General features: G+C 36.6%; 1 protein-coding gene and 1 long non-coding RNA gene across 6 annotated transcripts in view; one reads left to right on the plus strand and one right to left on the minus strand.

Moving 5' to 3' along the window:
- Positions 1 to 25,000, plus strand: part of LOC135224442 (synaptogenesis protein syg-2-like) — a 287,540-nt gene that overhangs the window by 203,300 nt on the left and 59,240 nt on the right. For all 5 annotated transcript variants that reach the window (XM_064263433.1, XM_064263429.1, XM_064263432.1 and 2 more), the window contains 2 exons: positions 7,296 to 7,431; positions 14,839 to 15,050. In XM_064263433.1, coding sequence (XP_064119503.1) covers positions 7,296 to 7,431; positions 14,839 to 15,050 — 348 coding nt within the window. The remainder of the gene's footprint in view (positions 1 to 7,295; positions 7,432 to 14,838; positions 15,051 to 25,000) is intronic.
- LOC135224443 (uncharacterized) overlaps positions 5,074 to 25,000 on the minus strand; it is a 175,523-nt gene continuing 155,596 nt past the window's right edge. Inside the window, exon 3 of the long non-coding RNA XR_010316734.1 lies at positions 5,074 to 5,354. This is a non-coding gene — a long non-coding RNA (uncharacterized LOC135224443). The remainder of the gene's footprint in view (positions 5,355 to 25,000) is intronic.

Raw genomic sequence — 25,000 nt, forward strand, 5'->3', positions numbered from 1 at the left:
TTAATGGAAATCAAATAAGAGGAAAAATGACAAAGTTCAAGGACAACTGAATGCAATTATAATGTACACTGGAATGACAAGGGTACGAACTTCTCCAGAAATCTGTATAATAGTGGATGTGAGAATTGGTAATAAAGCATTCTATATTCACTGTCTATATTCCTGAACTAATAATATTCTTGATTTGAAATGACGTGATCAGCTACTCAATAATTTAAGGCAGTTGATGTAGCTTTGTTGATCTGGCCCCGCATTTGATGACGGAAATGCAGATTCCCCTTTTGTCCTTCTACAAGACACAAGATGGATACTCTGTGACGGTCTATACTAAACTGGCAATTCCCGGTCTCTGTTTAAGTGGACTGAAGGAGTTTCATGAAGTCTTATAAAGAGGAAGGGCGTGAAATCTTACGTAAGGGGAGCCCACTCACACTCCTCAACCTGAAAGCTCTCTTTCTCTCTGTTTTACTATTTACCTTTTCTTCTATCTTACACGCAAGCATACACAAACAAACAAACAAACATTCTCCATACTCGCCTGTGCTTACACTAGACACTTTACTGCATTCAAAAGTGAAGAAACGTTTAGTATAAAATGGATATTTTTAGTCAATTTTTTAGTCTGTGATTATATAATTGATTACAACAAAAGTGTCTGAGGAAGTTGATTATTTTTCAAACACATATCTTTAGAAGAACAATAAAAAAAAGTTTAAATTGAAGGGGGAATCCCCAAAAATGTGGCAGAACAGTTTTGGGAGGACCTATTACAGCAACCCATACTTGGAGGAACGCTAGTCACTAGTCTTGCTGTAGATGACGTCATTACGACACTTCTACTTACGTTATGAAATTTATTGCCATTTGTTACTAACCGTTAAACTTTAAATAAATAGTGATTTAAATACCCATAACTCGTCCCTTTTGCCTGAACCTAGTGTCATGAAGCCTTTACATGTATTGAAATGATTTAAAAATAAATGTGAAATGTAAGAATACTTTAATTGCTAATTACTCCTCCTTTTCCTTTTTTGAAGAATTGCCATTTTTTGTTTATTGGTGTAAAATGCATGCCCTTATTCAAGGACTCTGAAGTAATGACCGAAAAAGTATTTTACTTAATCAGAAAATATTACCTGTAAAATCTTCTTTGAATTTTATATTGCCTTTACATTAGAATACATAGTGTTTACAGTAATAATTATGAGAAACTGGAAACTATTATCGATGCAAAATTAACAGCTTTGTAAGAATTAGCGTTCACCTTATTGGCTACACTGAAGGAAGGTTTTATCATAGAAAAAGATTAACCGGGAACTTTAGTATTAGAAAAGACGAAAAATGCTTCACATGCAGAACAAGTTCAAAGTTCAATACACTTCCAATGATTCTGTTTTAAATCATTAACAGGGTGTAAGGGCAGATACCACTAAACAGAATATTTGTCAATGATTAAAATTAAGGGACACTTGGTAACTACTTTATTACGGAAATAGCGACAATGGAAAGTTTCTGCGGTTGATGACGTCATCAGATTTACTAACACTTAAACATTCCCTATATTAGACGAGAGTTTGTCGTTAGCTGTTTTGAATTACTTATATTCCTTTAGTATTTATTTTTATTTTGAATTCATTTATTCCATGCTAATTTCTTTATCTATCTATCTATTTATCTGTCTACGAGTATCGCCTATCTATGTGTGCGTTAATAATAATAATAATAATAATAATAATAATAATAATAATAATAATAATAATAATAATAATAATATTTCGGAAGGAGCAAGTCTTCTCTATTTTTCTGGTGGCGGCTTTTTCGTTGTTGCTTAGACTGGCGAGCAACGCACCAAAGGACATGTAAAATTCGGTTGAACCAAATGACTCAACCGAATTTTACCATGCCCTTTGGCGCGTTGCTCGCCAGTCTAAGCAACAACGAGAAAGCCGTCATCAGAAAAATAGAGAAGACTCTCTACAAGATTAATAGTGCTGAAGCAACAATAATTTTTAACAAAATAATAATAAAAATAAATAATAATAATAATAATATAATAATAATAATAATAATAATAATAATAATAATAATAATAATAATAATAATAATAATAATAAAATCTGAAGTCTAAGCAACAACGAGAAAGCCGTCATCAGAAAAAATAGAGAAGACTCTCTACAAGATTAATAGTGCTGAAGCAGCAATCATTTTTAACAAAATAAAAATAATAATAATAATAATAATAATAATAATAATAATAATAATAATAATAATAATAATAATAATAATAATAATAATAATAATAATAATAATAATAATAATAATAATAATAATAATATTATTATTATGATACCACACACATGGCTAATAGAATGCCTGAAAATATATGGGGCAGAGGAAAATACCATCAGCTTCCTCAAAAATACAATGCGCAACTGGAATACAATACTTACAAGCTCTGGAAAAAGACTAGCAGAGGTTAATATCAGGAGAGGGATCTTCCAGGGCGACTCACTGTCCCCACTACTCTTCGTAGTAGCCATGATTCCCATGACAAAAGTACTACAGAAGATGGATGCCGGGTACCAACTCAAGAAAAGAGGCAACAAAATCAACCATCTGATGTTCATGGACGACATCAAGCTGTATGGTAAGAGCATCAAGGAAATAGATACCCTAATCCAGACTGTAAGGATTGTATCTGGAGACATCAGGATGGAGTTTGGAATAGAAAAATGCGCCTTAGTCAACATACAAAAAGGCAAAGTAACGAGAACTGAAGGGATAAAGCTACCAGATGGGAGCAACATCAAACACATAGATGAGACAGGATACAAATACCTGGGAATAATGGGAGGAGGAGATATAAAACACCAAGAGATGAAGGACACGATCAGGAAAGAATATATGCAGAGAATCAAGGCGATACTCAAGTCAAAACTCAACGCCGGAAATATGATAAAAGCCATAAACACATGGGCAGTGCCAGTAATCAGATACAGCGCAGGAATAGTGGAATGGACGAAGGCAGAACTCCGCAGCATAGATCAGAAAACCAGGAAACAAATGAACAATACACAAAGCACTACACCCAGAGCAAATACGGACAGACTATACATAACACGAAAGGAAGGAGGGAGAGGGGGACTACTAAGTATAGAGGACTGCGTCAACATCGAAAACAGAGCACTGGGGCAATATCATGAAAACCAGTGAAGACGAGTGGCTAAAGAGTGGCATGGAAGAAGGACTAATAAAAGTAGACGAAGACCCAGAAATATACAGAGACAGGAGAAAGACAGAAAGAACAGAGGACTGGCACAACAAACAATGCACGGACAATACATGAGACAGACTAAAGAACTAGCCAGCGATGACAATTGGCAATGGCTACAGAGGGGGAGAGCTAAAGAAGGAAACTGAAGGAATGATAACAGCGGCACAAGATCAGGCCCTAAGAACCAGATATGTTCAAAGTATGATAGACGGAAATAACATCTCTCCCATATGTAGGAAGTGCAATACGAAAAATGAAACCATAAACCACATAGCAAGTGAATGCCCGGCACTTGCACAGAACCAGTACAAAAAGAGGCATGATTCAGTGGCAAAAGCCCTCCACTGGAGCCTGTGCAAGAAAACATCAGCTACCTTGCAGTAATAAGTGGTACGAGCACCAACCAGAGGGAGTGATAGAAAACGATCAGGCAAAGATCCTCTGGGACTATGGTATCAGAACGGATAGGGTGATACGTGCAAACAGACCAGACGTGACGTTGATTGACAAAGTCCAAGAAAGAAGAAAGTATCACTCATTGACGTCGCAATACCATGGGACACCAGAGTTGAAGAGAAAGAGAGGGAAAAAATGGATAAGTATCAAGATCTGAAAATAGAAATAAGAAGGATATGGGATATGCCAGTGGAAATCGTACCCATAATCATAGGAGGAGCACTAGGCACGATCCCAAGATCCCTGAAAAGGAATCTAGAAAAACTAGAGGCTGAAGTAGCTCCGGGGCCTCATGCAGAAGAGTGTGATCCTAGAAACGGCACACATAGTAAGAAAAGTGATGGACTCCTAAGGAGGCAGATGCAACCCGGAACCCCACACTATAAATACCACCCAGTCGAATTGGAGGACTGTGATTAGAGCAAAAAAAAAAAAAAAAAAAGAAAAAAAAAAAAAAAAAATAAGAACTAATAACTAATAATAATATCTGAAGTCAGAGTTTTCCCTTTCTTGATCAGCTAAGCATATTGTTGTCCTCAATTTACACAAGTAAAAAAAAATAAACACACACAATGCTCTCCTTTTCTTTAAGTAGTAAAGATGCTTACGAAATTTTTCTTTTTGGCCTTTGCCTTTTAACCTCCAAAAGATAACTTCATGGACATATCAACAAAGACATGAAAAAAGGGGAAAAATACAAAATGTTCAAAGATGAAAAAAATGATCGATTGTGGAGGTAATTAAGAAAGAATTATGCACAGTTAAATTAATAGATATTTCCATTCAAACGAATACGAGAGGAAACTTCAGTAGCAAATCTGTATGCAGGTGAACTTCAGGAATTGAGAATAAAGCATTCTTGATCCTCTTCCTGTCGTCCAGAATCTCTGGGCGTCCTTGAGATCAGGAAACCAATCTTTTAAAATATTGGTGAAGAAACTTTGCTCAGATAGGAGACTTGACATAAGATGACGGACTACGTTTATATATATATATATATATATATAATATATATATATATATATATATATATATATATACAACACACATACACACACACACACACACATATATATATATATAATATATATATATATATATATATATATATATATATAATATATATATATATATATATATATATATATATATATATATATATACTATATACATATATATATATATATATATATATATATATATATATATATATATATATATATATATATATATATATAGACAGAGAGAGAGAGAGATGAGAGAGAGAGAGAGAGAGAGAGAGAGAGAGAGCTTAACAAGTAAGGTAATGAAAATATCAAATAACAATCTTAAAGAGAGGGGAAATGAGAATGAAAGCTAATTATGATAGAAAAAAACTAACTTTACAGAATTCATGACATATTATTTGGCTTTATTGATCCTGATCTCTCCAGTGTTGATGGTGAAACTGCAGATCTCATTTGTCCTTATTCTTCTGGACCCAGACAAGATATTCCACGCTGGTGTCAGTATATTAAAGTGACTAATCCCAGCCTCGATTCAACTGGAGTGAGCGAGTTTCCGGATGTTTGTCAATGGCACCTCGTGGGCATTTATGTTGGATACCCCACTCACACCGCTGTACCTAGAAATGAAGAAATTTTCCAAATGATCACGTGGCATAACTAAAGACAGCGAAAAGAGCGAGTTCGAGCGGTTGAACAGGAAGCTGAAGAAAGGAAGCAGAATAGAGGTGAAAGTAAAAGGCTAAAAAGTGGGTGCACCTAGGGGCCAAAGGGACGTTGCAAGCAGCCTTTTGTAATGCAAAATACCCAATACAGTGCACCACACGAGGTGCTCTAACGGCATCATCCCTTTACGGGATGGATCTTACTGAAATGGGCATAATGACCCGAACTCTTATCTACAGTTTTACTACAAGAGAAATGAAAAACAAGTCAAATAGGTTCAAAACAATTGGTACCAGGGACCTACCAATACAAGAAATAATGGTTATATACACCGCCTTGACCGTCACGATGAAGCAGCTCTTAAAAAGATGATTAAAGACAACGTTTCTTCCACTTTCGACGACGAAAAGATCGCCATCATCATCAATAATAAAAAAAAGGACATCGACAACCGGATCTTCTTGACAATGACCCAGCTCCTCTTCCCTAAGATTTGAAGTGACGGAATGTCATTTACTGATTCAAATATCAAATTAGAGGATATCCTCATTTATACGTAGCGTTGGTTTGACTGTCACCCATCCGTCTAAATGTCTCTCTTGAACCGTCCAGCAATATTAAAATCAGTCGAAATTTAGATGTTACCTGCGACCATCGCCGACTATGACTCTTTCAGGCTTTTGTATAAAAAAAATCACAACAGATAATGAACACGAGGGGTGGAATAATATAACTTTCTTCATAATCGAAAGAGGTGTCCCCCACCACCAAAGATGTAATACCCAAGCTGTATTTCAAAATATCGCTGCCAAACATCACTAACACTCAAATTCTCAACAGTAGTTTACCTCTTCACATCTATTCTTTCTGTGTGAGTGTATTGCCATTTGTAATATATATTTTCAAAAGATTTACAAAGGCACGAGAAATAAAGAAATCCATTTAGGTATTACTTATTTGTCCTTTTCTTTCGTTGAAGAGTTACCAGGTTTTGTTTTTAATGGTGTAAGGAATGCAGTTCTAGCTAAGGAGTTTGGAGTAATAACCAAACACTATTTGAATTTATCACAAAACATAAGGCACAAAATTTCATTTTCTTCTTAAATATACGTCTAATGCAATATTGACCCAACATTGAAAAAAATAATTATATATAAAACACAGATAAGGGTTTTGTCAATGAAAAAGCAAACTTGAATTCATGAAATAAGGTGATGACGAAGAACAATAAGATTAAGGAGGATTATATCAGAATATTTGGGTTTAACGAAATGGAGGCGATTTCGATAACTATTCAAACTAGCGATTCAGAGAGAGTAAATTAGAAATGAATAATTCATGGCTCTGGTTAACTTGATCATAAGACACTTTCCAGATTCGATCCTATTCACAAAATTCAAGTTATGATTTACATTACCTTTATCTTTTGACCTCTTTCAGATTTTAATCTTGTCAGTTATTTTACATCCCTAATCTCTGTCGTCTATTGTGCTAGTTTACAATAACTCATGATTTTCCATAATTAATTCCTTTGATATTCAACAGGAGAGAGAGAGAGAGAGAGAGAGAGAGAGAGAGAGAGAGAGAGAGAGAATTATTTTACATTTATTGTAAAATTGCGGTGCATAATAAATGAACCACTGAGCTTGATCTCCTCGTGAGCCTGAATTCTCGGAACCATGCCTACGAACACGGAATAAAAAATGTAAATGTGCTAACCTTAATAGGCGTGTTGATAGGCATAAAATAAGAGATAATACTTGCGGTACCTACCACTTTTCAGTTATCACCTCATGCAGTTATTAGTTGTCCATCTATTCCATGAAAATAAATGAAAATAAATATCAGCTGTGACTTGCTATACTAACTTCCATTTCTTCCTCTCTCTCTTCCAGCCGGCCCTCTGTATTACTCTCACGTCGTCAAGGGCGGCAGAGCGGAAATGCCCTGCGACATCAGCACAGCGGATCCGACGGACAGGGTCAAACTCGTGCTTTGGTACAAGGACGGCATCGGCACGCCTATCTATAGGTGGGTTGGGTCTGAGTGATTTCGTGGCTTTTTGCATGATTTTTAGGTGTATTTCTTTTATGGGTCTCTGGTGGTTGTATTAAATTTGAGCATGATTGGGAGGATATTATAGATATATATATATATATATATAATAATATATATATAATATAGAATATTATATAGATATATGTGTGTGTTGTGTGTGTGTGTGTGTGTGTATACGTATATGTGTAATTTACACACACACACACACACACACACACACACACACACACACACACATATATATATATATATATATATATATATATATATATATATATATATATATATATATATATAATATATAATATATATTATTTGAACGTTGCAGCTATGTGTTTCGAGCACTTCCTTCTGTGTTCCTGATCATGAATATGGACAAAAGATGTTTTACAAGAATATATATGCAAAGCATATGTAAGTAGATGTGGCAGTAAGTCTCTATTGGTGACCCAGGAAGGATGGAAATGAAATTATTCCCTGGTGTCTTCTGGCCTCATTAACTCCCGCATCTTTTTTTTGTAAGGACAGCTACTTTTGAAAACCAGGTCTGTCTCACTCCAGTTCATAGTATGGTATTTGTCCCTAATATGTAAGAAAATTCCCGAGTTCTCTGAGGCATATCGCACTGATCTGTTGTGCTCTAACCAGTTTCCCTAACTTGAATCTCATTACAATTGCTACACGGTATCTTGTAAACTCCGGCTTCTTCTCATCTTTTATTTAAGTATTCATTAAAAAGCGAACTCCGGATGGATTTGGTATAATGGAAAATTAAAAATGAAAGGATAGTTAGACCTGATGTTCTTTGTAGCCTTTTGGATGTTTTCGTCGTGCGGTAGTTTTATTTTATTGTCGAAATCTATATGTTTGTTGTGAGTGGGACCTCCATAGTATATTGTATTCACTTTATTAATAGCCTTCTGATAATGTATGGTGGGTAGAGCAACTGCATTAGGTGATTGCGGATCGTGTTGAATTCATTATCTACGTACCAATTTGAACATATTCTAAGCCCCCTGAGGAATAGGTATACAGTGGAAGCATAGCCGTTCTGTTCTCTTATGATTAGTACGTCTTGGAACGGTATTTTTCCGTCCTTTTCCCATTCTGTTTTAAATTTCATGGTCGGAACTAGCGAATTTAGTTGAATGAAAAATTCATTGAAATCTCCCCTGCTATCATCCCAGTAAGTAAAATATCATCTACATAACTATTACAGTAAGAGACATTCATATATATATATATATATATATATATATATATATATATATATATATATATATATATATATATATATATATATTGTCACATGATAGAGTGGCTGGTCTAAAGAAATTGAATGGCTGTAATTAACACCTAAGCATGGAGTACAATATGATGATTAAGTTTGCTATCTATCAGTGAACAGGAAATGGAGATCATTAGTGAAGTTAAATTACCAAAAACTACTGGGATATAAGGTAAACTTAGAATATCCACTAAAATACATATCATTCAATGAAGGGGATCAGAAGATATATACAGGAGCTACAATGGAGCTCCGTGGCACTTTCAATTACTGTAATAGGTTACAAACTCAAAACGATGTGCCACACTACTGCAGTTAAATACACTAAGAAGAACTTATTAAATTCAAAATTTATAAAAGTTCAGTGTGCTTGCAAAAGAAAAATAGTACAAGTAATAAACTGTGGCACAATCCTCACACAGTTCCAGGAATGCTTGACCAGATATGGCACTGGTATTGTCACTTAGGTCACATCATTGATATACGGGAGACATACCCAGGACACTCATATGCAATGCAGGGATCATTGCTGACACACGAGGAAATGACGAAAATCCTATAATGACCGTCTGGACAGTCCTTCTATTATTCAGTCGGATGGGAAGTCCTATAACGAACGTCTGGCAGTCTTTCCAATTCTTCCTATGATTACATCGGAGACATGTCAATGACTTTTGGATACTTATTTATCAGTGTTTTCCAAAACAAGTTTACACTCCTTATTTCTCAGATATGATAAACTACTTTCCCAAAACTCTACATCTCTTCTAACTGCTAAGTCATTTAAGGGGAGGAAAAGGGGGTAAAAGGAAGGAGACGTTTGAAGGATGCATGTCACAATGTATACATACATACATACATACATACATACATACATATATATATATACTATATATATATATATATATATTATATATTATATATATGTGTGTGTGTGTGTGTGTGTGTGTGTGTGTGTGTGTGTGTGTGTCTTAACCAAATGTTCATCACAGAAAATTTTGTAAGAAAAATTTGCAAGGAAAACACTTTTACATGTAACTTACAGCAATATGATGTTGAATGCTTTTTATGTAATTACGTGTGATGTTGATGCCAAGTTACCAATAGCAACAAAAAGTTTCTATAAAGAAAGTTGTGCCAGCTTTAGATTATTTTGACGGGGAGGGGCTTGTTACCTATAAAATTGATTGAGATGAGTGTTTGTATGGATCCATTGGGAACTTCATGTCTTTATTGTTGAAATAATAAACAAAGAAGGGGTCTGAGAAAGTACGCTAGATGTAGGTGGTACCTGTAGGATAAGTGAGTCGTGGAAGCAGTGTGGAACACGAATGTTTGATGTTTGTAGACGATAGGGTACTGACTGGCGATTTTGGCTGGTGAGGGAAAACTACAGGAACCAGTAAGGAAGTCTGAAACTGTTGGTATGAGGAGAAAATTGCAAATGAATGTAAGCAAGTGTAAACGTAACGATGGGAAATATAAATCATGAAAATGTAATAATGAATGGTAATGTAAATGATAGAAAAATGAAAGAAGCTGATTTATATAGGTATATAAGAGTAAACGCCAATATTGTTAATATGAGAGATTATATTGTCACTATTTATGAAAGAAAATTTATTGCGTAAAAAAAAAGTAAACACATGATCTCTTATAGTTGTACAACTACATGAAACAGTTAAGTTCCAGCTTCTTTCATTATTAGTATTGTTTATAGAGTTTTCTCTATCTTTGTAACATTTGCCTTTCTAGGGTCACTGGATTCTGCCAGTAACTCGCCAATGTTCGTCATTCATTGAAAGGCAAAATAGCCGCAAAATGGGTTAGTTTTCCTTAGAAAAACTGTAACGGCTACATTGTACGTAACTACACTGGGAACTGAAATATGGCTTTTATCTTCCGTGGAGTTTTAATTCAAGATAAACCCTACGTTAGTATCCGCACGGCGAATGTCATGAATAGACTGCCGTTTTGAGTCCTGGCCCTTATATACAAAATGGTCAGCAAAGGGTCGAATTGCCGCTGACCGCTGCTTGGCTGGGGACGAAACTCGCGCTGTGATTGGATGGCGAGATGCCATCGTAATCCAAAAACGTATGAATGATAGTTTGCAACTATTTTCCTCGCTAATACATGACGAACATCGGCGAGTTACAAGCAAAATGTAGTAACCATGGAACAGCAATTAGAAGAAATATATAGAAAAAACTTTGTAAAATTAATACAGCTGATGTAGCTTTCACTTTCAACACTACGTGCTTAAAAGGTCTTCTGCACATATATTATTATTATTATTATTATTATTATTATTATTTATTATTTATTATTATTATTATTATTATTATTATTATTATTTATTTATTTATTTTTTTTTTTTTTTTTTTTTTTGCTCTATCACAGTCCTCCAATTCGACTGGGTGGTATTTATAGTGTGGGGTTCCGGGTTTTGTCATCCCTGCCATCCCTTATGGAAGTCCATCTCTTTTCTTACTATGTGCGCCGTTTCTAGGATCACACTCTTCTGCACGAGTCCTGGTGCTACTTCAGCCTCTAGTTTTTCTAGATTCCTTTTCAGGGATCTTGGTATCGTGCCTAGTGCTCGTATGATTATGGGTACGATTTCCACTGGCATATCCCATATCCTTCTTATTTCTATTTTCAGGTCTTGATACTTATCCATTTTTTCCCTCTCTTTCTCTTCAACTCTGGTGTCCCATGGTATTGCGACATCAATGAGTGATACTTTCTTCTTGACTTTGTCAATCAACGCCACGTCTGGTCTGTTTGCACGTATCACCCTATCTGTTCTGATACCATAGTCCCAGAGGATCTTTGCCTGATCGTTTTCTATCACTCCCTCAGTGATGTTTCTTGCACAGGCTCCAGTGGAGGTCTTTTGCCACTGAATCATGCCTCGTTTTGTACTGGTTCTGTGCAAGTGCCGGGCATTCGCTTGCTATGTGGTTTATGGTTTCATTTTTCGTATTGCACTTCCTACATATGGGAGAGATGTTATTTCCGTCATTATTATTATTATTATTATTATTATTATTATTATTATTATTATTATTATTATTATTTATTATAAACTCTGCTTGAGTTGCTATGATTTAATCCATCGTTCTCAGAGACACTTTTTCTCGAACCGGTTCAGATGAATCTCTACACACAGAATATTTAAATTTATTTTGAAAAACTTATCAAACATTAAGTTAGCTCTTGCCAAGGGGATAATAATTAATGCACGCTCACTTTGTATTATTATAATAACAGCGATAACCTCTTGTGTTTGTTCGAAACACGTCTCTAACACAAGGATATTAGTTCATTGACTGACTGAGATTTAATGGAATGGTGTAATATGCTAATACTGGGAGGGGAAATATTTTTCCAAACGAAGCCCCCCCCATCTGTAACCCGCCCTTCCCTGGGTCTATCCCAAGCGGCGCGCTCACCCCCCCCCCCCCCCCCTCTTCAATTCCGTTTTAGTAGAACAAAAGTGGTTTTCTAAACAAGTCTCCGGACACATTTATTAAATCCTTGAACCCTAATACAATTTATTTCTGTCAATTTTGCTTAATTTTTTTTCTTTATTTTTAGAAATAAAAATGTTAGGGCTTTTGAAAATCCGACGCATTTGGCCAAACTGACACACTTTTTTATTTTTTGAAAAATTGCATTCTGATATTCTTTATATTTAATGAATTCATTTGATTAATCCCACCTTTTTTTACTATTATATTAAAAGCCTCCCTCCATTACGATGAATATTAATCCAGTTAAAATAGCCTCGGGCGGGCTGATCTCATATCACGGAATATTTTAGCGTTGAGTGCTAATTAAAAACTGCCGTTCGAAAATGATTGAGTTGAAAGAGGCATTTTGTGTGTGTGTCTTTTGAGCTCATTATTATTAGTAGACCCAGCTCGCGAAATTAATGCTGATGCAACACATTGTATTTTCTTTTCTCGCGTTAATTATACGTACACAATCTGCAAGCGTGTGCATTGTGTAATGCATTATATATATATATATATATATATATATATATATATATATATATATATATATATATATATACATATAAAATGTGTGTGTGTGTGTGTGTGTGTTTATATATATATATATAGATATATATATATATATATATATATATATATATATATATATATATATATATATATATATATATATATAAAGGTTTTTCCACGAAGGAAAAAAATGAAAAAGGGTCCGAACAGGACCGAAAGTACTTGGCTATCTCGCTTTTTCATTTTTTTCCTTCGTGGCAAAACACCTTTATTTATACATAGCATCACGTTTTATATACTTCGTGATCAAGTTATTCATATATATATATATATATATGTATATATATATATATATATATATATATATATATATATATTATATATATATATATATATATATATACACTCAAACACACGGAAAAAACACAGACATGCATAACACAACTTCCAGAAGTTGTAGTTATGCACGATGTCGGACACCTCTCTCCCCATGTCAGCAGTGTCTTGTCTAGGAAGCTGGAATATCTGTCGGGTAATTCACTGGTCCCTAGAGGAAAGGGTTCGCCTACAACGATGCATTAGTATTAGCTGAATTTAGCATAGATTAATGCAACTGTTCCGGTACGCTGCAACATGGAACATACACTCGCAAACATCCATTTGCCCTGCTTGCATTCTGCAACCCTTGTGGCTGTTTGACTTGAGTTTGTTATTATTGTAGTGTATATATTTATATGATATATATTATATAGATATATATTGTATATATATATATATATATAAATATATATATAGTATATATATATATATATATATGTACATATATACATACATATATATATATATATATATATATATAATTTCAAATTTTTTTCTTTATTTTGTTCTGTTACTATTGGACTTTTATTCAAGGCAACCTTGCTGGCGAAATAAATTAGATCTGGAAAACTTTTCTTCATTGTTTACACACGTCACAAATTATTTTGTATACCATATACAAAATCCAAACTTTTTTTATTTTTATCACTGATTACTGTATTGTTTCTATTAATTCTTTTATCATTTAGTTATTAATTTTACAATCATCAGTATTGATTGTTTGCATATTTTTATTTCAAATTCCGAGTATCACTTCCTCATATTTTAAGTTTATTCATTTATTATTATTCTCTATTGCCTTTTAATTCGTTTATCTTTTACTCTTTTGCCAATTGATTTTTTTTACCATTATGATCAATCATTATTTTTTTTTTATTTTACATATAGTTTAATCTTCATTCCACTTTCTTCATTGATTCTTATTCCTATTTCTTTTTTCGAATTCCAGTTACGACTCACAAATTATTAACTCTGTATTTCGTTTTTTTCTTTAATTGTTATTCCCTCTTCCTTTTTCGAATTCCAGCTACGACTCACGAAATATTAACTCTGTATTTCGGTTTTTTTATTGTTATTCCCTCTTCCTTTTCGAATTCCAGCTGCGACTCACGAAATATTAACTCTGTATTTCTGTTTTTTTTTTTTTTTTATGTTATTCCCTCTTCCTTTTTCGAATTCCAGCTGCGACTCACGAAATATTAACTCTGTATTTCTGTCTTTTTTTTTTATTGTTATTCCCTCTTCCTTTTTCGAATTCCAGCTACGACTAACGAAATATTAACTCTGTATTTCTGTTTTTTTTATTGTTATTCCATCTTCCTTTTTTGAATTCCAGCTACGACAAACGAAATATTAACTCTGTATTTCTTATTTTTTTTATTCCATCTTCCTTTTTCGAATTCCAGCTGCGACTCACGAAATATTAACTCTGTATTTTTTTTTTTTTTTTTTTTTTTTTTTATTGTTATTCCATCTTCCTTTTTCGAATTCCAGCTGCGACTCACGAAATATTACTCTGTATTTTTTTTTTTTTTTTTTTTTTATTTTTTTTTTTTTTTTTTTTTTTTTATTGTTATTCCATCTTCCTTTTTCGAATTCCAGCTGCGACTCACGAAATATTAACTCTATATTTCTGTTTTTCCTTTAATTGTAATTCCCTCTTCTTTTTTCGAATTCCAGCTACGACTCCCGAAGCGACACCCGCTCGGTGAAGGTGAGAAACTGGTCGGACGAGAAAACCCTCGGCGACCGAGGTCACTTCGACACCAAGTCGACCCCGGCGGCGCTGGTGCTAGACAACGTCCGGGCGACGGACGAAGGACTTTACCGCTGCAGGGTCGACTTCCAGAAGAGTCCTACGAGGAACGCGAGGACGAATGTCTCCGTTATAAGTAAGTAGGGTGTTGCTTAGTTGGAGCTTCGTGACTGGGGATGAAAGGAATAGTTTATTTTAGGTAAATATTGATGTTCGGTTGTGTAGGTCAACATAATAGGAGTAATATGTCAGCTGTTAACCCTTAATGGACGGGCACCATATGAGTGACAAAAAACAGGTTTTGGGTGGTAGGCGGGCTAACACAGTTACTATCAATATTACGCGCCATACGATTTGGATGATTTTAGCGCGAAAGACGTTCAGAGCACTTCAGTGGTCTGTAAATGACTTGTGGCAAATGTGGTTTCTCGGCTCAGGAAGTCCGGAATCAGAGGTAGCTCTCAGTTTGGTTATTAGACTTGAGGGCAAATGTTTTGTCGCTATCTGTCCCATGACGTCTTTTTATTTATTTGCTCATAAATATATCTAGGGATTGATGTCGGTTTTAGTTTTTATCTTTTGTGATATTATGTCTGCTATGATTGTAATTTTGCAGAGAAAAGGGCAAAGAAATATACAGAAATAAAAAAAATATGTAGCCTATAACTTCCAAAAAGTTACTGCATCTCGTAAATTTCGTCAATATTTTACAACAGAATATGCTCAGAATTTGCAACTGATTTTAGTTCCTATCTGTTACGATATTGTGTGAGCTTTAATTATAATCTTATAAAATAAAATATACTATTTAAAAAAATGGTAAAATTTGCTAGTGTCTTGTAAAAGAGGCCCCATACAGTGTTGTAAATAGTCACTTTCAACTTCCTGTGAAAGTAGGGAATATTTTTTAATTATTTGTTTACACCGTGTGCATTTGCATATCTCCCTTTCCATTGATTTTTTTTTGCCAGCGTTAATGTTTTCCCGGTCTGGGGGTAGGCATTTAACATATTTAGCCCGTCCCTTTAATGAGTATAATGGGTGTAATGTCAGCTGTTAATGAGTATAGTGGGTAAAATGACAGCTGAGTATAATGAGTATAATGTAGCAATAAATGAGTATAATATGTATGCCAGCTATTAATTATATTAATTATTATAGTGGGTATGCTGTCAGCTATTTGATTATGATGGGTATAACGTCAGCTGTTAACGAATACGATGGATCTGATGTCCGCTATCAATGAGTATAATCAGTATAATATATACTATAATGGGCGTAATGTCTGTCTGTCTGCCTGTCATTCAATCACGGCCAAACGGCTGGTCAGATGGGCATGAAACTTGGCAGGGTTATGGTGGGGACCCCTAAGATGGTTTGTAATGGGGTTTCATCCAACCTACCCCCCTCCTTTGTAGGGGGTGGGGATGAGAAGGGATTCCCTGAAACGGAGCTTTTTCTGTCCGTGAAACGAGGCTGGTTATTCACGTAGACTTAGTTACTTTACGATTTTTCATACATAATTTTTGTACAACTTCCCCGGAGAAAGTCGCTAATATTTCAGCTCGGACACAATAGAAGATGAAAATTATCATCAATATCCGCAAGATATTTTTAATAACTTAAATCCATCGGGACTGCCAGTGCACAAAATAATGTTGAAGAAGTACTGCCCGGTAATGTTGCTTCGGAATTTCGATCCTGCCTATGGACATTGCAACGGAATGAGGTACACCGTTATGGAGCTAAACTCCCATGTCATCGAAGCAGTGATGGCATAGGGCCCTCACACCGGCAAATGTCTGTTCATCCCCTGGATTCCTCTGATGCCTTCGGACAACCAGTTTCCGTTCCAGTTACAGCGCAGGCAGTTTCCCATCAACCTGGCCTTCTCATTCACTGCAAACAAGTCGCAGGGCCAGACTTTGGATCGTGTTGGTGTGTTTCTGCCGCCACCCATGTTCATGCATGGCCAACTGTATGTGGCGATGAGCAGAGCAACTGACTCTGCCAACTTGAAATTAAGTTGTGGACAAACTGATAATATTGTGTACAAAGAGGTTCTGTAGTAGGTAATATATAAATCGCCCCTTATTTTAAATATTGCCTGCAAATAGTACATATAAATTTTTCACTTCTGCACCCGTATTTTATCACCCATCGTAGATGGGTAAGTTTGCTAGTCAGTATAATGCCAGCTATTGATGCGTATAATATGGAAAATGACAGCTATTAATGCGTTTAATGTGTATACAGTCAGCTATTAATGAGTATGACGGGTATATGTAACCAATGAATATGATGCGTAAATGCCGGCTGTTAGTGAGCATAATCCGTATAATGCCAGGTATTAATGGGAATAAAGAGTATAATGTTAGCTACTGATTCTAATAAGTAAAATGCCAACTATTAATTAGTATGATGGGTATAAAGTTAGCTGTTAATGAATGCAATGGGCATAATGTCAGGTACTGAGTAAGATGGACACAACGTCAGCTATGGAGTACACTGGGTATAATGTCAGCAATTTAGTATGATGAGTATAATGTTAGCTATTAAGTATAATGGGTATAATGCCAGATATTTATGAGTATCATGTCATATAATGCCAGCTATTAATGAGATTGATGGTTTTAATGTCAACTATTGATGAGTATGATGGATAAAATGTCAGTTATTGAGTATGATGGGTATGCAACGTCAGCAATTAATGAGTATAATGTTAGGTATTAATGAGTACGATGGGTACAATATCAGCTATTAATGTATAATGATGAATATCGTTACAATTATTTGAACATACTTGTAGACCTGTTATTACTAAATAATGACAGAACGGATTAGTGTTGGTAAAGTCTGAATTATTCTACATTATTAGAACTACCATTATAACTACAGAATGATTAATTTGAATCACTACACCTACCATCCAACAAGTATGTGACTATAAATGCACTGGATACCCACGTACACAAATGTAAAAACACAAAATACACCGAACGAAAAAATAATATTTCACTTTTCATGAGTACGATTCAAGCGTTTGATTACAGGAAAAATTCACTGGATTCACAGATGACGAATTCTATTTTTCCTTTTTCATTGAAATATATTTTTTACGTCCATAGTTTGATCATTTATATGATAGTTCTCTGATTGTACTATTATTATTATTATTATTATTATTATTATTATTATTATTATTTTTTTTTTTTGCTCTATCACAGTCCTCCAATTCGACTGGGGGTGGTATTTATAGTGTGGGGGGTTCCCGGGTTTTGCATCCTGCCTCCTTAAGAGTCCATCACTTTTCTTACTATGTGTGCCGTTTCTAGGATCACACTCTTCTGCATGAGGCCCGGAGCTACTTCAGCCTCTAGTTTTTCCAGATTCCTTTTCAGGGATCTTGGGATCGTGCCTAGTGCTCCTATGATTATGGGTACGATTTCCACTGGCATATCCAATATCCTTCTTATTTCTATTTTCAGATCTTGATACTTATTCCATTTTTTTCCCTCTCTTTCTCTTCAACTCTGGTGTCCCATGGTATGCGACATCAATGAGTGATACTTTTCTTCTTGACTTTGTCAATCAACGTCACGTCTGGTCTGTTTGCACGTATCACCCTATCCGTTCTGATACCATAGTCCCAGAGATCTTTGCCTGATCGTTTTCTATCATTCCTTCAGGTTGGTGCTCGTACCACTTATTACTGCAAGGTAGCTGATGTTTCTTGCACAGGCTCCAGTGGAGGGCTTTTGCCACTGAATCATGCCTCTTTTTGTACTGGTTCTGTGCAAGTGCCGGGCATTCACTTGCTATGTGGTTTATGGTTTCATTTTTCGTATTGCACTTCCTACATATGGGAGAGATGTTATTTCCGTCTATCATACTTTGAACATCTGGTTCTTAGGGCCTGATCTTGTGCCGCTGTTATCATTTGTTCAGTTTCCTTCTTTAGCTCTCCCCTTTGTAGCCATTGCCAATTGTCATCGCTGGCTAGTTCTTTAGTCTGTCTCATGTATTGTCCGTGCATTGGTTTGTTGTGCCATTCCTCTGTCTTTCTGTCTTTCTCCTGTCTCTGTATATTTCTGGGTCTTCGTCTACTTTTATTAGTCCTTCTTCCCATGCACTATTTAGCCACTCGTCTTCACTGTTTTCAGATATTGCCCAGTGCTCTGTTTTCGATGTCGACGCAGTCCTCTATACTTAGTAGTCCTCTCCCTCCTTCCTTTCGTGTTATGTATAGTCTGTCCGTATTTGCTCTTGGGTGTAGTGCTTTGTGTATTGTCATTTGTTTCCCTGGTTTTTTCTGATCTATGCTGCGGGAGTTCTGCCTTCGTCCATTCCACTATTCCTGCGCTGTATCTGATTACTGCACTGCCCATGTGTTTATGGCTTTTATCATATTTCGGCGTTGAGTTTTTGACTTGAGTATCGCCTTGAGGTCTCTGCATATATTCTTTCCTGATCGTGTCCTCATCTCTTGGTGTTTTATATCTCCTCCTTCCATTATTCCCAGGTATTTGTATCCTGTCTCCATCTATGTGTTTGATGTTGCTCCCATCTGGTAGCTTTATCCCTTCAGTTCTCGTTACTTTGCCTTTTTGTATGTTGACTAAGGCGCATTTTTTCTATTCCAAACTCCATCCTGATGTCCCCAGATACAATCCTTACAGTCTGGATTAGGGTATCTATTTCCTTGATGCTCTTACCATACAGCTTGATGTCGTCCATGAACATCAGATGGTTGATTTTTGTTGCCTCTTTTCTTGAGTTGGTACCCGGCCATCCTCTTCTGTAGTACTTTTGTCATGGGAATCATGGCTACTACGAAGAGTAGTGGGGACAGTGAGTCGCCCTGGAAGATCCCTCTCCTGATATTAACCTCTGCTAGTCTTTTTCCAGAGCTTTGTAAGTATTGTATTCCAGTTTGCGCATTGTATTTTTGAGGAAGCTGATGGTATTTTCCTCTGCCCCATATATTTTTCAGGCATTCTATAGCCATGTGTGTGGTATCATGTCGAAGGCTTTCTTATAGTCTATCCATGCCATGCTTAGGTTGGTTTTCCTTCTCCTACTGTTCTTCATTACCATTTTGTCTATCAGGAGCTGGTCTTTTGTGCCCCTACACTTCCTTCTGCAGCCTTTCTGTTGGTGGGGGATGGTGTTTGTCCTCTAGGTAGTTGTATAGCCTTCACTGATGATACCTGTTAGTAACTTCCACATTATTGGTAGGCAGGTGATAGGCCTGTAGTTACTGGCTATATTTCCCTTACTCTTGTCTTTTGTACTAAGGATGTCTTCTTGTGGTCATCCATTTGGGTGCTTGGTGATTTGAGATACAATGCTGGAGTTGTTCTGCTATTCGTGGGTGTAGGGCCTTGAAGTTTTTGAGCCAGTATCCATGGACTTCATCGGGACCTGGGCTTTCCAGTTTGGCATTTTTCTTTAGTTGGTGTCTGACTGTGTCTGTCGTGATCTCTGTGAATCTTTGTTTTATTCTCCCTGTTTCTTCTTCCTTGACTTCCTGGAGCCATGTTGCATGTTTGTTTGTGTGATACCGGATTGCTCCATATGTTTTCCCAGAGTCTCTTACTTGAGTTCGGCTTCAGGAATTTCTGGGTGGTTGTCTTCCCCTCTTATTGTTGGCTGTATAGTCTTTTCTGGTTGGTTCCGAATAGTTTGTACTGTTGGTATCCCTTATTCCTGTTCATGTACCGTTGGATCTTGTGTGCTTTGGCCTTAAGCCTCTGGTTTTACATCTTCTATTGTGTTGTTTAGTCCCCTCTCTTGTACTTTGTATTCTCGTTGAGTTTCCTTCCTTGTTTTCTTGCTTCTTAGCCTTTTTTCTGCCATCTCTTTCAGTTTACTCAAGTCAGATCTCATCACATGATTTGCTTTTCCAGGCGCCTTTTCCAGGAGGTTGCTGTCTTGGTTCTGTTGGGTTGGTTGTGACGGTGGTGTTGGTGTTCGAATCCCATCAGTTCTGCTACTAATCTTTGCTCCTGCATATGTCAAGTTATTTGTTTCTGTGATACTGGTGGTGTGTATTATGCCCATTATTTCATTGACCTCACTTGTTTTCTCCCTTAATGTCTTGGTTGTTGTAGGCTTTCATGGAGGGGATCTTTGTTCTCTCTGTATCTGGCTCCATCCATTGTCTAATCTTTTCTACCCATTCCGTCCTCTCTGTTACTTCGTCGGTGTTTCTTCGTGTGTCGTTGTTTGATACCTCATCCTCCCTGTCGTCTTCGTGTAATTCGTTGTCGTGTGACATTTCCCTTTCCAGTTCTTCTCTTTCTGTTGGGGAGAGCCAGTTCTTTTTCTTTATGTTCCTTACTTGGTCTGCCAGCCTCTGCTCTGTTTGGGGGGTGTTATTCCTCTCATTCCAGATGTTGACCAATCTTCTTCTATATCCTCTCTCCGTCGGGTTGCTTCTGATGTAGCATCTCCATATTTCCTTATTTTCTTCTCTTGTCCATTTCTTCCTTTTTGCCTCTGTAGCTCCAATCTCAGGCTGTTCATTACTGTCGTTGTGGTGATCAGTTGCTGGATGACGACCTCCAAGTACCTGACCGTCCTGATTATTATTATATTATTATTTTGTTAAGATGATGGCAGCATCAGTGGAATTGATTTTATATATGGTCTTTTCAATTCTTCTTATTATTCTCTTCTCATCAGGGCTGATATTGCTAATAGCTGGCCGATGTTCATATCTCGGTGAAAGAAATGTTTTCTAAAAATAATAATTTATTGATATGATAACAAAAGTGGTTAACAAATCTTAGTCTAAGGGTGTAACGGAATTCCAACGTTTCCAACCGTATCATCGGTTCATTTTCAAGAAAGGTGAGCTTGAACTGATTGAAATGGGGTCGTTCGGCGGTATTTATTGTGTCCCAGGTGCTCTGTCTTGATGGGCGCTGCATTTTCATTGGCTGAACAGAGGATTAAGTCCCTGAGTCAAGCCGTCTTGCAGAGGTGGAGGCTCGCACTGCTCTTCTCGTGCGGACGCTGGAGACTGGGAGCGTAGTATTGGGAAGGTCATTGCCGATAGACGGGGGCACCTGATTGGCCCGTTCGATCGGCTCTATGGTGCTGGCGGGCGGCGCCCTTCGTGCCACCGTCGGGAGGAGTGAAGTCTCTTGGGTGGTGTTGAGGCTGGGTCTCTCCTTCCCGATGTGTAGGGCCTCCAAGAGGCGGAGGCGACGGTGGTCTGCTGCCTTATCGATAACTTCTGATTAGGAATAATGTCATTCCTAATTATCCTGGTATTGTGGACGTTTTTGGCATGATTATGGATGGCGCCTTCCTGAGCGTGGCAGGATATCCTCTTCGAAAATCGCATAGTCGTCATACCAATGTAAGCGCCGGGGCATTCCCAGGACAGGGCATTTGTACTGGTAGACAACGTTAGTTTTCTTGAGAGGGTCCTGCAACACGGGGGCTGGATTGTTTTTCATAATCAGGCCACTGGTCTTCTTGCTCTTGTAGTAAATTATTAGTTTCACTTTTTCGCAGGGTCCGTGGGGGATGAGACTTCCTTTCTATGATGGTACGAAGGGCTCGCTCGTCCTCTTTGTATTTCTTATGAAATACTCCCTTGTAAAAGAGAGTGACGTCTTCAAGGGCGGCGGGACGAGAGCGAGTGTCCAGAGAGATACAAGCGCACTGCGATCAGCGCCTTCATCAGGAGAGCTCTCTCACACTGCTCTTCGTGGAAGGACACGCACACTGAATTAGAACGTGTTGCCCAAGTTTTAATTAACAACGGGTATTCCAACCGGGACATCACTAAATGCATTCGCAGAAACATCGATAAGTGGTATCAGCAGGAGCCTCGTCCCGCCGCCCTTGAAGACGTCACTCTCTTTTACAAGGGAGTATTTCATAAGAAATACAAAGAGGACGAGCGAGCCCTTCGTACCATCATAGAAAGAAACGTCTCCCCACGGACCCTGCGAAAAAAGTGAAACTAATAATTTACTACAAGAGCAAGAAGACCAGTGGCCTGGATTATGAAAAACAATCCAGCCCCCGTGTTGCAGGACCCTCTCAAGAAAACTAACGTTGTCTACCAGTAACAAATGCCCTGTCCGGAATGCCCCGGGCGCTTACATTGGTATGACGACTATGCGATTTTCGAAGAGGATATCCTGCCACGCTCAGGAAGGCGCCATCCATAATCATGCCAAAAAACGTCCACAATACCAGGATAATTAGGAATGACATTATTCCTAATATCAGAATTATCGATAAGGCAGCAGACCACCGTCGCCTCCGCCTCTTGGAGGCCCTACACATCGGAAGGAGAGACCCAGCCTCAACACCACCCAAGAGACTTCACTCCTCCGACGGTGGCACGAAGGGCGCCGCCCGCCAGCACCATAGAGCCGATCGAACGGGCCAATCAGGTGCCCCCCGTCTATCGGCAATGACCTTCCCAATACTACGCTCCCAGTCTCCAGCGTCCGCACGAGAAGAGCAGTGCGAGCCTCCACCTCTGCAAGACGGCTTGACTCAGGGACTTAATCCTCTGTTCAGCCAATGAAAATGCAGCGCCCATCAGACAGAGCACCTGGGACACAATAAATACCTCCGCCGAACGACCCCATTTCAATCAGTTCAAGCTCACCTTTCCTTGAAAATGAACGATGATACGGTTGGAAACGTTGGAATTCCGTTACACCCTTAGACTAAGATTTGTAACCACTTTTGTTATCATATCAATAAATTATTATTTTTAGAAAACATTTCTTTCACCGAGAAATATGAACATCGGCCAGCTATTAGCAAATATCAGCCCTGATGAGAAAGAGAATCAATAAGAAGAATTGAAAAGACCATATATAAAAATCAATTCCACTGATGCTGCCATCATCTTTAACAAAACATGTTTGAGAGAGGGTCTCCTACCTTCATATTATTATTATTATTATTATTATTATTATTATTATTATTATTGCATTGGAAATACGTGTAGTTATGTGAACATCATTTCATAAAATGTTAGTTGGGTAACTTATAACTTATATTAAGATTCTTCCTTCGTGATGTTATCTAGAGAAAGTATGATATTTTACTTAGCTATAAATAGTTTTCTGTACATATTAAATAATCTATCTTAAAGTTACCCGCTTAATATCATAATGCAATATATAAGTCATATTCTGTATAATTCACAGATAACCTTTTATGATTGAAGTTTATTTTTGCAATATTTGCTTCCCAACCTAAGTCTGCGCATAGCTAAAAACTAATTTTGTAATGCTAGCAATGTTGAATAATACTGTGATTTCTAAAATGATAACGTTTCCACGAATAATTTTCAATGCAGGAGTTATTAAAATGACCGAGCGTTCACGAATAATTTTCAGGGTTATGACCATTAAAATAATCGATGTTCACGAATAAATTTAAATGTTAGGATTATTAAAATGACCGATTTAAAAAATCATTGCTAGGATTATTAAACTAATCAGGTATTCACGAATATTCTTCAATGCTAGGATTTTTGAAATAGCAATCAAGTGTTCACGAATACTTTTCTATGCTAGGATTATTAGAATAATCGTTTTTCACGAATAAATTTAAAGGGTAGGCTTATTAAAATAATCGATCTTCAGGAATACGTTTAATTGTTAGGATTAATAAACTAATCAAGTCTTCACAAATTATTTCCATTACTAGGATTATCAAAATAATAATCAAGTGTTCACGGATAATTTTCAATGCTAGGATTATTAGAATAGTCGATTTTCAGGAATAATTGTTAAGTGATAAGATCACTGAAATAATCGAATTTCACGATTAATTTTAATTGCTAGGTTCAATGAAATATTCAAAGTTTTCGCAAAATTATATTACTAGGATTATTCAAATATTCGAGATTTCACGAGAAATTTTTTATGCTACATTCATTGAAATAATAAATTTTTCACGAATAATTTTCAGAGCTAGAAATAAATTTTCCCGAAATTTTATATACGTGTCAAAAGGCACATCATTTTCTTTAACAATCCATTTTACACGGATGAATAACTATTGAATAAAATATTTAGACGAGATCCTCGCTTACTC

Source organism: Macrobrachium nipponense, chromosome 12 (assembly GCF_015104395.2).
Source record: "Macrobrachium nipponense isolate FS-2020 chromosome 12, ASM1510439v2, whole genome shotgun sequence".
NCBI classification, from domain to species: domain Eukaryota; kingdom Metazoa; phylum Arthropoda; class Malacostraca; order Decapoda; family Palaemonidae; genus Macrobrachium; species Macrobrachium nipponense.